The following is a 15486-nucleotide window of genomic DNA, read 5'->3' on the forward strand; positions in this document are numbered from 1 at the left end:
TTCAATCATGAGAATAAAATATATTGAATTTGAGTCCACTTATACCTGGACCGGACCGGATCAGATTCCACAATTCCGCGTGAATAAATAGGAAGAAAAGGGGCCAGAATTCCACATTCTAGGGTTTGCGGAGCAAGTGTAAAGATGATTGAGGTGGTATTGAACGATCGACTGGGGAAGAAGGTCCGCGTCAAGTGCAACGACGACGACACGATCGGCGACCTTAAGAAGCTTGTGGCGGCGCAGACGGGGACTCGCGCCGACAAGATCAGAATCCAGAAATGGTACACCGTCTACAAGGACCATATCACCCTCAAGGACTACGAGATCCACGACGGAATGGGCCTTGAGCTCTATTACAACTAGTCCCCAATCCTCTCTGGTAACCCCTCCCCCTATTCTCTCTCTTACTTGCTGTTGATTCGCTTCAGAATTTCAATCGTGATTTTCCTCTTTCTTGGTCTACGATTATGCTAAACATGGCCTAGTTTACTAGATGCAGTAGCTACTGTTTGTGTGTGCTTGTGTTGGAATTTTGGAAGCTTATCGAATTTAGATTAGGTTAAAACATTTCCATTGATGAATAGGGAGTGTGATTTGAGTACTTTCCGAACCTATTTGTTAAGTTCTGTCCGAGGCTGTATCTACCAATATCTGTTAAAGATTATTCACCAAGAGAGTTAGGGGCGTTTGCTTTAAGTGCTAGTATTTAGAGGATAAGATGATCAAACAAGTTAAAAATTAATCAATCCATCAGGGTCAACACTGGAATAGCATCATCGTAGATTGGAAGTTTATTGCATGCCTTGCCTATGCTGGGTTCGTTATGCCGTCTAATAGCTCTATCTTTGTTTGAAATCACATATTCCTGGGTTTGGTAGGGAATAGGGATGTTGAATACCAAATTACTTGTTTAGTGCTGCTTTAGAACACAGTTAGATTTCAAATTTTCATATCACCTGTAATTCTCCTCTTTGAATGAACTGCCCTACACGCAAAACCAAATTTCTTGTGCGGTTGTGCCTATGAGGTCTGATGTTTAGTACTGTTATTTTTTCTTATAATCCCACAATTTGGAAATCTATCATCAAATCTGATATCGGGTATTTCTTGACCCGATCTGAATATTATCGGGTATCGGATTACCCGATTACCTGATTGGATAACTCAAATTAAATAATTACAATTAATTTAGCAGCTTAGGATTTTAGTAGTATGTTAGTAGAAAGTCGACGTCCCCATCCCATTTCTGCCTCTCGCTTACATCTATAGGCTCTCCCCCATCCCACACATGAGTCACGAGACACCATCTCCAACCGCCGCAGCTTAGACCCGAGAGAGGCTTACGCCGCCTCGATCTGAAAATGCTGTTTCGACTGCAAGGGAATTAATTGGCCATGAGACTGAATTCAGTTCTGTTCTGTTCATTTTCCTTTCTTCTGTACATGTGAAGAGTGAAGTGGTAGTGAGACAAAGCTGAAGGGAAGAGATGTGAAAAGGTTTTTGATTTTCAGGATTTTGAAATTCTGGGCGATTTTGCTTTGCATCAAAGTTGCAGTAGACATCTAACTAAAACTATTAGAAATGAGAAATCCAAAGCACTGTTACATCAAAGCCTAATGTATCCAAATTTGGTGCGATTTTAATTTTTGCTTGGATATTGGAAATTTGGGTGATTTTGGTTTCCAAAGAACAAAATTGGAATTTCATGGATTCGGGTTTTTTGGGTTTGGGTTCGGGTGTGCTTAGGGACTTTACCCAATATTTTTGGGCGTGGTACTTGCGGATACCCATTCGGACAGCCCTACAGTCTATGTTTTAGATGAACTTATATGCTCGATTAATTTGCTAAATTATTGCTCAAGCGTGTTGTTATTGTTCAATTGTTTATTTTATTGTAGGACTTGATTGAGATAGTAATTGTCTTGGTGTTTGGTGCTGCAGGATAGACGGATGAGGGATATATATTTCTCCAGCTCTGCACTTGAAGAATGAATGGAGGTTATCATCATGTATATTTTCCTAAGCTTTTGAGGCTATTACTCTTTAAAAATGTATAAATTGATGACCATGCGTACCAATCCTATTACGCAAGTATTGCCCTTGACTACCTTGTATTCAATGACTGATTTGGTATCTTCTGCTATTAGTACCATAAATGACATGTGATTGGTGTGTTAGTTTTCTTTATCAATGATATTCTGTCTTAGTGTTCATGTTTCTGCATTTTATTGTAGTTAAATTAAGCCTATCCTGCTTTCGCTGAGAGAAGTTAGTTTTGCCTTGGATTTAATAGCAACTATACAAATTGCAGTACGTCTTAGACACTAGTATTTCATAAGCATATTTTGGGCCACTGGCTGTTTCGGCCCAACATCACTTTCAAGCTTTTTTTTTAGTTGGGCTTAAGTTTTATGTTAAAGTTCATAATTCCTGACTTTACAAATATTGCATAGAGGCCCAAAATGAGCATGCTATTGAATTTAACTTGAATTATGGAAGATGTGCACTAATGTTGGTAGGGGCTCAGATTGTTGAAAAAAGAAACACTAGGTTTAGGAATTAGGTGTAGTAGCTTAGAAATAAAATGCATGTTCATTAACATTTATGTGGCTAGTTTGGTCCTCACTACTCAGATTATTACTACTTTTTAGCTTATTGAGGGACTGAAACCTTTGAAAATGGTGTAACATTGCCCTTCAGTACTCATCTGAATTTTAATGGCTTTTATTGATTTAATAGGTAAAAGATACATTTCAGACCGTGAGTTATTTCCTGACAACATTAAAACTATACTCCTCAATGACAATTATAGAATAATGTACGACGAATAAATCCAATTTATTTGTTTGATAAGATGCTTCACTTTTGACTAGTAATTCAAATTTCAAATAATCTTGGATGTGTTTGAGATCTATTTCAAAATAAAATAATGTGTGTTATTTTTATGTTCTTAAAGGTTAGACTTAAAAAGTTCCTAATCAAGCGTGATTGCCCTAATAACTTCATTTTATCAGTTAAGCAAATATATTTCTTCAAATGTCAAATGGTTGCGGAAAACTTATAAATTTAAGAGTGTTTTTAAATAATAGTAGTAAATTAAAATGATAATTTCTTCATGGATAATTACTAATCAAAATGATAGTTTTGTTGAATTAAAGCTCAAGAACCTGAACAATTTTGGTGGAATAACGACGGTATTTTATACTAAATCGAACAAAAAACAAAATATTAAAAATCAGATGAAAATATTCAGAAACAAAAGATTATTTACAAATAAAATGTCATTTTCTTTAAGAAAATTAAAAGATTAATCACAGTACATATTTTCTTATCATGAATAATATACAACGGTTATTCAGAAATACCTTTAGATAAAGTTCTTAAACAAATATGAATATCTGTCGTTCTGACATTTTCACTTAATAAATCCATAACTGTCCCTGATTAAGTCACCTCTAAACTCACATTTTTATTGTTCACTATTTAGCCAATATTTATTAAGGGTAATTTGGGTAGACTATTTTTTTAGTATGTGTGCATAGGAAGACATAGGGGAGTACTAATTTAAAATTTACGCCAACAAAGGTGACAAACTTTTAGAATGTAAAATATTCAATACTCAATAGTTTTTTTTTTAAATCAATGTACGCAGATAGAGGTGACACAGTTTTCAACTAGGAGTAGAATAGAATGTAAAATTTTCAGTACTCCTACAGTTTTAGTCTAAGTTTAATACTCGTCAAATCGCATAAAGTTAGAAAATAAAAATTTTAACTTTTTTAATCATGTTAAATACATATACTATTAGTTACTCGCCAAATTCCAAAAGTATTAAATATAAACAAAAAGAAAAATTAGAATTATACTGTAGAATCTAAACTGAATAAATTGGAGCGGCGAGACGAATGGTGATACGATATTTTGGTGATACCGCGTTTTAAGTTGGCGATGGATGGCGACAAAAACAACCATAAGTTCAAATAAATCGTGGCCGTCCACATAATATCAAGATGGAATAAAAAAAATTAGAACCGCATGGATGAGTGACGTCATCACATCTCTGTCGCTATTGGTTACAGACTTACAGTTGGCCCCACTCCTACTATGGGACAAAAAAACCCAACATTATCTTTATTTTAATACAATAATATTAGTAATCCCTTATTTGTATAAAAAATATGTGGTAATTTTTATTTCTTTTATCTCATAGAAATATTGTACTCCTTCCATTTTTTAAAAATAACAACTATTTCAACTTTGAGCCGTTCCTTAAAAGTAAAAATTTTAAAATCTTTTTATTTTAGGACATGGATCTCACAATCTACTAACTCTACTTTTACTATTTTTTCTCCTCTCTCTTACTTTACTCATTTTTCTTTTCATCTCTCTTACTTTACTAATTTTTCTCACTTACTTTACCAATTGTACTAGTGTCGTTTTAAATGTTTCTATTTTTTAATACAGAGGGAAAAGTTTTTTAATTTCAGTAAAGTTGTCCCCTAATTATTATTTATACATTACAACTTATTAAACACTAATAATAATGACGGTCTCATTATCTACTAACAATACTTTAACTATCCTTCTCCTCATATTTCTTATTTTATCAATTACGCATTAATTCTCGTGCATTTCAATTATCCATTTTATGGGACATAGAGAGCATTAAAGTTTGGGATATAGACGCCTAATATCACGTATCTTTCTACAACTTTATTTTTTCCCTTCAACTTTAAACTTGAAATATAATATCACGAACTTAAATAATTGTTCAATTTTTTCCATCAATGACAAAATTTGGCTACATTTCATTTATTATTACATCACATAAAATATGAGTGGTAATTGCCGCTGAAAAATTATAGTGATGTGATCACAAAGTCACTTACAATCCAGATATGGTTATGCATGTCATTTTCATATAGTTATATTTTGTCGTCGGTGAAAAAAATTCAACAATTATTTAAATTCGTTATATTATATGTCAAATTTAAAATTCATGAGAAAAAATAAATTTTTGGAAAATTTCATTATATTAACATCCCTTAAATTTTGTACTCCCTCTGTTCCATAATAGTGTAGCCATATCTTTTTGGCATAGAGATTAAGAAATATTGTGTTTAGTGAATTAAATAAAGGGAGAATAAAGTAGGAAAAGAAAAAGGTAGAGAGATGAAGAAAAAATAAAGTAAGAGAGAGTAAAGTAGGTGAGAAGAAATGTGTTGACTTTTACTAAAAAAGAAAATAACTTCACTACTATGCAACGTGCCAAAATGGCAAAATGAGTCCACTATTATAGAACAGACGGAGTAAGGTCATCTTCAATCATTTACGCCAAATTCAAACTCATTTTTGAGTATATGCCACACCAAAAAATAATTTACTCCAACCATTTACACCAAATTTAAGATTTACACCATTTTTGAGATTTTGTCTCACAAAACTTTTGCAGTAACACCAAATATGGTGTTGTTTCAACAAAAACACCAAAAATGAGTTTGAGTTTGGTGTATGAGTGGAGAAGATTTCTACACCAAAACTCAATTTTGGTGTATGGTTGGAGATGGTCTAACTATGTACCACAATATACTCATTGATAAGGCTAATTTCATGCATTGGTTATGGGGTTGAATTCTATAATTTCCCGGGTCTGACAAGGTTTTGTAAGCCAGGTGTGTAGAGAAAACGCTAGGTCCAGGAAGAAGAAGAAAATCGCCTGGAGAAGGAAGCTGGCAGATGAAGCGAGCAGAAAAGAAGAAGAATTTACTAGACGAAGGAGCGTTCTAGATAAGGGCAGAACGGAAATTACAAAGAAGAATCTAGAAGCTCCATGCCTATAAATAAGAGCACGCGGCATACAAGAAACATATCTCTTAGCTCTTAGCTCAGTTTTTCTCATTCTCTACACACACACTTTGGGGAAATCAGTTTGGGGGGTTTACGGTTAAACATTTCATCGGAGTTGTGCAACACCGTCTCCACGGGAGGCGAAGATACAATCTGTTTCTGTTTTAAGTTTACGTTCCCGAATTTCCCGAGTCTTCGTTGTTCGAAGCTCGGCCGTATTTTGTTAAATTTCTGTTGGATATTGCACTATTTTGCTATGGAATTTACTACTATGGTTTTGTTTCATGTTATCGCTGCATTTTCTGTTCACTTTGAATGTTTTTGAGATTGATTTGAGTTTGGAGTTGAATTGTGTGGAGATCGTGGTGGATTGTTTGAATCTGGTTCAATTTGTGTGATCGGAGATCGGGATTGCTGTGGTTTGTCGATGGAAGCTTAGATCCGGAGTCGATAAAGCATCCAGTGTTTGGATCTGTTCATATTTGCATGGTTTTGATGTTTAATTTCTGTTTTCTTATTTACCTCGTCTAGGGATAGTAGATCTGCTTGAGTTTCAGTAGTTAATCGTAGTAATCGGTTTAATCTAGCTTGCTCTGCTTCGTTTTGTATTTTGCTCAGTCGCTCTATATTTCCTCTGCATTTCGTGATCAAGGTTTTTGAGAAGATGAAGTCACTGTTAGTTAAGCCTTTAGTTAGTTAATCTGGAGCTTTTCATTCGTACTCTGCTATTTTGGGAAATGGTCCCCACGATTCAATTTTCCTCTGTCTAGGTTAGTTTTAGGAAGCCGTTTACTAGGTCTGGTAATTGTTTCCACTGGAGAATGATCTTGAGTACATCTTGTTTATCGTAATGCATGTTCTGTTATTCTTGCCTAAATCTAGCTGTTAGAATAGAGCATTTCATTTTCCGAGTCTAGGAATCTAATCTCAACCCCAAAAATGCGTGGCAGCAGCCATAAACAGTTTCCAAATCTTCTCGCATGTTTAGTTACGCATCCATCTCTGTGGGATTCGATCCCTACTTCCTTATACTAATTCTTTTTAGTGCAGTGGGTTGAGGGTTTTGAAAGGCAGGAAGTGATTGTGTGCCCAACAACAAATGATTTCGAGGGTTCTCTGAGTTCCTAGACCCCGTGGTCTAGTGAATTCTCTGGATCTGAGAAATTTGAACATATTGACACACTCGCACGAGAACTTCCCAGCTCTCTTTCACTCACGCAACAATATACTACTACAATGTAGTAACATAATATGTGCACAAAATGAGTATTAAAAATAGGTCGAAAAGCATATGCAGAAAATTGTCTAAACTAACACCTAATGCATAAATTTGTCTGGAGTAACCTTTTTCGGCTATAAATATTAAGAAATTATTGGTCTTTTTGAAACAAAAAATCTCTTTCTAAGTCCTGATCATTCTTCACATTTCCCTTATTAAATTTTTGTGCATGTCCTAATAGTATTGAAATAATTTAAAAAGTATAATTCTTATTGTAAAACTACTAATCATGAACAGTTTATACACTTGTAATGAAAATTGTACTGGATGTACTTGTAATGTACTCCCTCCGTTCCATAGTAATAGAGTCATTTTGTTATTTTAGTACGTTCCATAGTAATAAAGTCATTTCATTTTTAGTAAAAGACAACACATTTTTCCACATATACTTTACTCTCTCCTCATCTCTCTACCTTTTTCATTTTCCACTTTATTCTCTTTACTAACTCACCTAACACAATTTTTCTTAATCTCCGTACCAAAAAGAAATACCTCCATTACTATGGAACGGATGAAGTATAATAGATTATCCCTTAATTACAATGAGGCAGTTCGCTACGTATAATGTTCATTGTTTATAGTTCTACAATAAAAATTATTTGAATTTTAACGCACCATGTCCTAATGATCAACGTCTTTAAACATACTAGTATTGTATTGTAAAGAAACGATTATAATATAATGTCTCATAAAAGTAGGGACACTTTCCTTTTCTGTTCGTTCCAAAAAAAGTAACTTATATTTATTTATGGAAACCACAAGTCATTACCTATATATATCAATTTATTTACAACTTATATCACCAGAGCCCAATAAAAATATAAATCAAGGGCGGAGCCAGGATTATAAATGAAAGGGATCAAAATTATATATATGAGAAAAATTTGAGAAGTTGAGAAGGGGCAAATATAAAGAAATTTCAAATTTTTTACAAAAGTAAACAATAAAATAGTATATGTAAACATATCCCCGAGTCCTACTTTCCAATAACATTATTTTAATTATCTTTGTCTTTTCTTTTTTTACTTTATTAATAAAAAAATTTCGTACGTCTCAAATGTTTCTATTTTTATGGAATGGAGGGAGTAATAGTAGAAGAAATGTGACTTAATATTTTGTAGAGTACTTATTGGTATTCATGAACAAAAAAATATTAGAAAGTCCTAAAAATGGAGTACATTGAAAATTTTTATCTATAAAAAAAGGGGAAGTCTTTATTTTGAGAATTAAGATAAGCTCAAAACAGCAGCTTCTCCCATGCCTGATTTTAGGGGATACTACACTGTCATCTCTCTCGATTTCTTGGATCTTGAGCATAAAACCCTAACTTTCTGGTCAAATATGAAAACACTTTTATTAATTTCAGAGCTTTTGTTCGTGATTCAAGCATATTATTTACATTGAAATATTTGATGAATTGGGCGACTTTCATTTTTTCAAAGATTCTTGCATTTGAGAGAATCTTGGTCAAATTTGGTGGACCACACTGTGTTTTTTGTACATACAATAATCCCATGAATCACCTTAGATCCCATGGAATTAAACAGTATGCAAGATGGATAGCTGTGTTTGTCTCATTGTCTGCAAAGATCACTTCGATCGAACTTATGTCACATTTGTGATTCGATTAGTCCACCAACTAATTTGTGACAAGTAGTATATATTGGTCACATTGGTAGAAGCTCTTTAGAGTAGTTGTTTGATTTCATTTTTATCCATCTCTTGCCTCCTTTGTATCTTTTACTCTTTATTTATTTTATTGCATTTTTCAAAAAAAAAGGAAAGAAATAAAAATCATCCCATGATCATCTTTCACAATAATTAATTTGCTTTTATGTTATAAATAGCTTGTCTAATATAAGTATACTCTGCATGTCTAATGAAAATATTATGAGAAGATATCACACAAATAATTGATTAGAACTTTCACTACAGAAAAACTTGATGTCGTGAGCAGATATATATAGATGCTAGGGTTGACAAATCGTGCAGATTGAGTCGTTATCAGGTCAACCCAAAATGTATCCAATCCAATATCAGATCGAGGATTAATTGATATTTCCTCCTAGTATTCATGCATATGATATGATTTATTTCTATTAAATTTTATTTCCTTATTCCTTGATATATGACAAGAAAATCCTTTATTGGATCCGTATTCGATCATTCATAACATACATGATTTTAAAGGTTAGATTTAACTTGGTTTTATACTCCCTTCGTCTTGCTATAAATGATTGATTTTATTTAGTCACTATAATTTAGAAAAGAGATATTGACACCTGGTATCATGTAACTTTCAAAAAGTTGGGTTTTTCCCACGAACTTTGAAATTGACAAATAATATCACGAACTTTACCTTGAGTTTGTTATTTCCCACCAGTGGAAAAATTCCGGCTATATTAATAGATTGAAGAACATATTGGGAGGGTGTGCTTCAAGAAAAACTATTCTCAAAGATTGAAAATCTTGAAACTCTCGAAGTTATTGTCGAGAAATTACGAAAAAAAAATCCGTATCATGATATTATTTGCCGGAATTTTTTCATTAGTAGGAAATAACAAACTCGGGGTAAAGTTCGTGATATTATTTGCCAATTTCAAAGTTCGTGGGAAAAAACCAACTTTTTTAATGTTCCATGATATTAGGTGCCAATATCCCTTTAGAAAATGATATTTACTGAATAAAAAGAAAGAGAATAAAGTAGAAATAATGATAAAATAGAGAGATAAAGCGAAAATAAAGTAAATGTATTGCATTTTGCTAAAAATAGAAATCTATCACTTGTACTGGAACAACCAAAAAAAGAAAATCAATTACTTATAGTGGAATATGGGAAATACTTCTTTTCCTTGCTATTAGTATTTTTTTTATTAATTTGTAATTTTAAATTTATCGAGTTTTGTACCGAAAAATAATAAAAATAAGAAATTATTTTGACTTTATAAAGTCTTGGAGTACGGAGACTGTTACTTGACCGTGTGAGGTGGCGGGTTTGGATCCCCTGCTGTGCTGCCCACCACAGCAGGGGTTGCTGTTTCACACAGCAAATATTTAATTCATACATTATAAAATTAAAATATTATATTTATTTATTATAAAATATTCTTCTACGTGAAACAGCAGCCAGCAGCCCCTGCTGTGGTGGGCAGCACAGCAGGGGATCCAAACCCATGAGGTGGCTAATACAAGCCACTCAACCAGGCTAAATCTTTCCGAGAAGTGGAAAGAGTCCAGAGATTGTCAATCGATCGAGTAACTTAGTGCAACAAAATCACTAGGGCGAATAGGCCAACCAACTTGTGCGATTTTGAAGATAAACTTGTATTTGAAGCTAAATTTGTTCCCCATGTTTCATAGGGATATTGGACCCTAATATCATGGAACTTTAAAAAAATTGAGTTTCTCCCACGAACTTTCAACTTGACAAAAAATATCATGAACTTTATCTGAATTTTGCACTGGCGTAAAAATTCCATCAAATAATATGGTGATACAGACTTTGTTTTCATAATTTCTTGACAACTTTGAGTGCTTCAAGTTCTTCAATCTATGAAGATAGTTTTTCTTGAAGCACACACTCCAAAATTGTTCTTCAATCCTAAATATAGCCTAAATTTTTTCGTCAATGAGAAATAACAAACTCGGATAAAGTTCTTGTTATTATTTGCCAAATTAAAAGTTTATGGGAAAAATCCAACTTTTTAAAAGATATATACTTATTTGAGGCCAATATCCATTTTCTATCTATCTCGTAGGTTCGAAACCAATTAGTCTTAATTTTAACCTTTTAATAAATCTATAGATATTCTATTGTAACTTAGGAAAAAAATAATGAAAATTAGCACAAAAGTAAAGGCCCTGGTCTATTATTATGGTAGTATGGATTACAACTTCACTAACAACTTTGGAGTAAGTGTTGATTTATGAGTCCAAACTCAAAGGTTGTAACTATTAATGTTAATAGGGAGGGTTAGTCAAAGAGGGCATTAAGTATTAGAGATGCTGCATTAAGCACAATAATGACTCGAGCAACAAGGCGGCGAGAGGAGTGGAAAACACACATGACATGATTATCACCATCACAATCACCATCACCCATCACCATGAACATCATTATCATTATCATAATCATATTTTTAACAACCAATTTGGTTTCTTGTCTTAACCCTGCCCCACACCTCACGTGTGAAATTAAAATAAGCACCCAAATTGTTTTCTTTTGTTGGATCACTTTTTCTTCGCAACTTTCAAACATTTCAATAATATACATTTACTTGCTTCAATTTTGGTTTGTCGGGATTGTCAAACACCAGAATTATGCCCCCCCTTTAACTTAAAGGTTCTAATTGCCAAATTTATTAATAAAACAATAATTTAGACATCACTATTGTTGGCTTGTTGGCTCTTTGGTTTAATCCCTATGAAAATTTGAAGCCTACAAATCCAAAGAGAGGCAATTGTGCATGACACATCACCATTTTTGGAACACGAAAAAAATCATACAAATCAATCAAGCAAAAGGAAGAAATAGAGATATAGGTCAACGTATTACATAATAAGATCATAAAAATATAGCAGCCAACATAGTAGAGTTGATTGAGCTAGATCATAAACACAGAATCCACACCATTGACTAGAATGATGTTATACACAACACACATTTAGCTAGAACTTCACATTATTGAAGTTTCCATTAACACATTGGACACGAAGACATTACTAGAACTAGATATGTAGATGAATAAACCAGAGCCTCGCCTATTCTGCCATGGTTTTCAAGATGCTTCGACTAAGCGAATATGCTGAGGGCCCCTGCCTGGTTGGAGGAATCAAGTCCGCGCTCCGCGGTTGGCAAACCAGTAATAAATTTCCTTCAATACATAGTAAGAGATCTTTCAGTTTCGCCAGCTTCTTCCTTACTAGCATATATTATTATTGATTTTTCAATATGAGAAGAATAAGCAATCACAGCAAATGCAATAAAATTAGACAACCTCAACAGAAAACTGCAGGTAAGAGATTTTAAAAAACAACAATTACAGGTAAGAGATAAGTAGTTACCTTTCTGTGGTGTTATTGCTGGGTTTCATAAGAATAGTCAATCTTTTGGCAGTCTTCATGAACTCACTGCAGTATCAGATATAGCATAAACATGTCAACGAATGAAAATTATAACATCGTAACTATTGAAAAAGAGTACATTACCTGAATGGTTCATCTCCAGCTTGTTTGACAGCACCTGCTGCATCACGGTAGTACACATGGCTCAGCATTTCTGATCTTTCAAACCCAAACATTTCCTCTAGCCTTTTGTATAGCTCTTCATATGATCCGAGAACAGATAGATCAAGGGTTCGACCTACATCTTCAGACTCCAAGAACACCTTGCAATGACCAGTATCCAAGCTAAGATCAGATGCATTGTAGCCCTGTTTCCACAAGAACTGGCTATCAGAAAAATTATTTGGAAGATCTTCATGGTCTAGAGCAAAACTTCCATTCTTCCATGGTGTTCCACCAGAATTCTTTTCTTCTGTTACTTTAGAAGCTACTTCACTGGAGCAGTCGTTAGCCATCTGCTGCTCAGTGAGGATTGTTTGACCAAAGAGTACAAACCGAGGTGTCTTGACGTCACCAGTTTTCTCTGAATTTTGAGTAGCACTTCCAATGCTTAATAGGCAAGATATATTTTCTTTACTATCCACATGACTCCTAGCCATCCTATTCGGAATTTTGGCATGAGGATCAAGTCGTAGGAAACTGGGTGGTAATAGTCCCATCTGCAGTTTGTTGCTGAGATGGAAATCCGACAATGGGACTCCCATTTGAGCATGCCTGGCTCCCTGTATGCCTGCAGTAATGTTGTCAGATAGACACAAGGGACTGCTTGGACCTAGGGGGGTGCCTGAAAACGACGGCATTGGAAATTGACCGTCTAGTGAAAAGTCCGAGTGTTGCTGTAAACGCAACTTCTTTCTTGGTGGTGAGAAGGGCGATAGATGGAGAATTGTTGGCATATTTGAGACCATCTCAACAAGCCAAGGGCTGACACATTTCACATTTTGCAATAGATCAGGTTCATCCCATGTTACCTGCCACATTTCGGTGCAAGAAGTAATGTGAGAACAAAAGGAAAGCAGAATAAGTCTGAATCAAGTTCGCAATCCTACAACTTTTTATTGTGCTCGGATAAAGTAACAGTTATAGCAAGGAGTAAAGAACAACTGAATGAAAGAACAGAAACTATATTTGCAGAATCTACATGAAAATACCAGCCTTATTATATCAGCTCCCAGAGTGTATTAGTTGACTTTTTGATCAGATGCCACTGAAGCTATAGCATGTTGGAGAATAGCCAAGATCGTAATGAGCATGTGATTCCAGAAGAAATGATTGCAAATACTACTAATTAAAAGTTAACAGATCCATTACACGTAAGGGAAAAGAAAACAAATGTTCTATCATATGCAACATTTTTTTAGCATGATTTTCAAACAAGTTTTGATACTTTTTTTTTTAATCAAGGTTCAAGCATGATAAATCTAGTTCTAACTAAACTCCCAAAACATAACATGAAGATTACTAGCAGCTAAGACACTATGCAGTTGAATAAAAAAGCAAATGATCATTTGGACAATTATATTTTCAATTTAAAACAATAAGGAGCTGTGAATCACCTGAAGCAGTCTCCAAGGAGAATTAGGCCAACGGAGGGGGTCAACAACTTGAACAGAAGCAATAGTTCCCATAAACCAGCTAATCCGAGAGGAGTCCTCTGTTTCAAATGGCATCTTGAACCTCATTCCAGCACACCACTGTACCCTCATGGCGGCACTGACAGATGACGCCCTCACACAGAACTCCGGCGTGCTCGCCCGCGGATAATAGACCACCTCAAAAGGCTGGCCGTTAGCCGCCAGGAAGGTTGCCTCAACAACCGACTCCGGCCTCACTTTCCCCTTTTCTCTCATATTCCCACTACCAACTCTGTGCATCAGCCTGCTCTCATCCTCCTTCAAAAACGACGAGAAACCAAAATTCCCTGCACCACCGGAATTCCACCCGGACGAGGGCTCACCCCCAACTCCACTCCTCTTAGCCCTCCGAATTCCCACACAGAGATCCCCGTTCTCGGCCCTCAGAAACACGATTGAATCCCCGGCCACGAGCTTCTTCTGATTCACAAAAGTACTCCATCCAGTAGTCAGCAAATGCCTCCTCGGCGTCCCTCGGTAGATGTGGCGAAACTTCCAAGTATCGCCGTGAACATCCTTGGCAATCACATTCTGCACGGGAGGATCGGCCGAGTAATCCAATCGAGGGAAAATCGTCTCAGCGCAGTAACGAGGAACGGAGAATCCCCCACCGTTGTTAGCATCGGACTGCGTCAGCGTCTTCGCGAACGAAGTAGGTTTCTCATTAGACGCAGATCCGTTGTTTCCCAGAATTCCACCGTCATCGAAGCCGTGCTCGTTTTTCCCCACCGGAATCAGCCTAATCTTTCCATAAACCTCGTCGGTGTCAGGGTCGGCCAAATATTTCACCGCGGCTACACGGCAGAGGATCATCGGCGGGAATTTCGGCAAAGCGCCGAAATCGACAGAAGTGAGCGTGTGCTCCGCGTGTCCCTGCGGGAAATAGAAGACCTTCGAGTTCACCGGCGGCATTTGAACCATGCCACCAGCGCACGCGTGCCACAGCTCGGAGTCCAAGCTCCTCTCCCCCATCTCAACCGAGAAGTGCAATTTCCTCGTTTAATTAAACTGATTTCACAATCCTGTTCAATAACCGCTGCAAGTAATTCAAACAGATGAACAAATCAGGCGCAAATCAATAAAAAATTGAATAATTCACTCCACAAGGAAAAAGGACAAGATCTAAAGCAACGAAGCTGTTCATCCAATACTGATATTTGTATACTGACCTCCACAAATTTCTCACACCGATTGCGTGTAAAACGCACAGAGTGTCTGTTTATGGATTTTTTGTGAGCTGAGAAGAGAAATCAATGAAATAAAAAGATCCACAACCGTTGATCCCGGAATCGACGATACAAGAGGCGAGTGATTCACGAATCTGGCCCCGAGAAAGTAGAAAAAAACAAAAGAAATGTGACTAGGAACATCACCAAAACATCGCCCCGTAAATCGTTGATTCCTCCACCGGTAGTTGACGGAAAACGTCGCCTAACAAATTATGCGCCCTCTCTCCCTCTCTCTGAGCTAAAACGACGGCGTCTGAGAAGGATACAAAGGTAAAGTTGGAAGGAGAGAGAGCAGTGTGTGGGGTGACATGGATTTATGGTTGGTTTTGTAGTTATCGTCCATCTTTTTTTTTCTCTCTCTCTGTACTAA

At 35.7% G+C, this 15486-nt stretch overlaps 2 protein-coding genes across 4 annotated transcripts; one reads left to right on the forward strand and one right to left on the reverse strand.

Moving 5' to 3' along the window:
* The first annotated feature begins 80 nt into the window (after window positions 1–80).
* On the forward strand, window positions 81–2194 carry LOC125189066 (ubiquitin-like protein 5). 2 transcript variants are annotated; one of them, XM_048086249.2, is made up of 2 exons: window positions 81–382; window positions 1950–2194. In XM_048086249.2, the coding sequence occupies exon 1, from the start codon at window positions 145–147 to the stop codon at window positions 364–366; it is 222 nt and encodes a 73-aa protein (XP_047942206.1). In that variant the 5' UTR covers window positions 81–144; the 3' UTR covers window positions 367–382; window positions 1950–2194. The 2 variants fall into 2 exon arrangements, with proteins under 2 accessions (XP_047942206.1, XP_047942205.1); XM_048086248.2 differs by having other exon boundaries at window positions 90–382; window positions 1945–2194.
* A 9448-nt stretch (window positions 2195–11642) lies between these two features.
* LOC125188716 (auxin response factor 22-like) lies at window positions 11643–15486 on the reverse strand. 2 transcript variants are annotated; one of them, XM_048085725.2, is made up of 5 exons: window positions 15057–15484; window positions 13810–14923; window positions 12338–13224; window positions 12194–12259; window positions 11643–12003 (listed from the first exon to the last, which is right to left on the reverse strand). In XM_048085725.2, exons 2-5 carry the CDS (start codon window positions 14857–14859, stop codon window positions 11922–11924), a joined length of 2085 nt encoding a protein of 694 aa, XP_047941682.1. In that variant the 5' UTR covers window positions 14860–14923; window positions 15057–15484; the 3' UTR covers window positions 11643–11921. The 2 variants fall into 2 exon arrangements, with proteins under 2 accessions (XP_047941682.1, XP_047941683.1); XM_048085726.2 differs by having other exon boundaries at window positions 11914–12051; window positions 15057–15486.

This window comes from Salvia hispanica, chromosome 5 (assembly GCF_029641045.1).
Source record: "Salvia hispanica isolate PSC_SH4W2 chromosome 5, Shi_PSC_v1, whole genome shotgun sequence".
Classification (NCBI taxonomy): domain Eukaryota; kingdom Viridiplantae; phylum Streptophyta; class Magnoliopsida; order Lamiales; family Lamiaceae; genus Salvia; species Salvia hispanica.

Bases quoted from the DNA above. Each gene is read 5' to 3' on its own strand.
- LOC125188716 (XM_048085725.2), bottom strand. From the start codon at position 14,859: ATGGGGGAGAGGAGCTTGGACTCCGAGCTGTGGCACGCGTGCGCTGGT. The intron at 13,225-13,809 runs GTGATTCACAGC...GAAATGTGGCAG, and splicing joins CTCCTTGGAGACTGCTTCAG to GTAACATGGGATGAACCTGA. The intron at 12,004-12,193 runs GTAACTACTTAT...TATGTATTGAAG, and splicing joins AGCAATAACACCACAGAAAG to GAAATTTATTACTGGTTTGC.
- LOC125189066 (XM_048086249.2), top strand. From the start codon at position 145: ATGATTGAGGTGGTATTGAACGATCGACTGGGGAAGAAGGTCCGCGTC.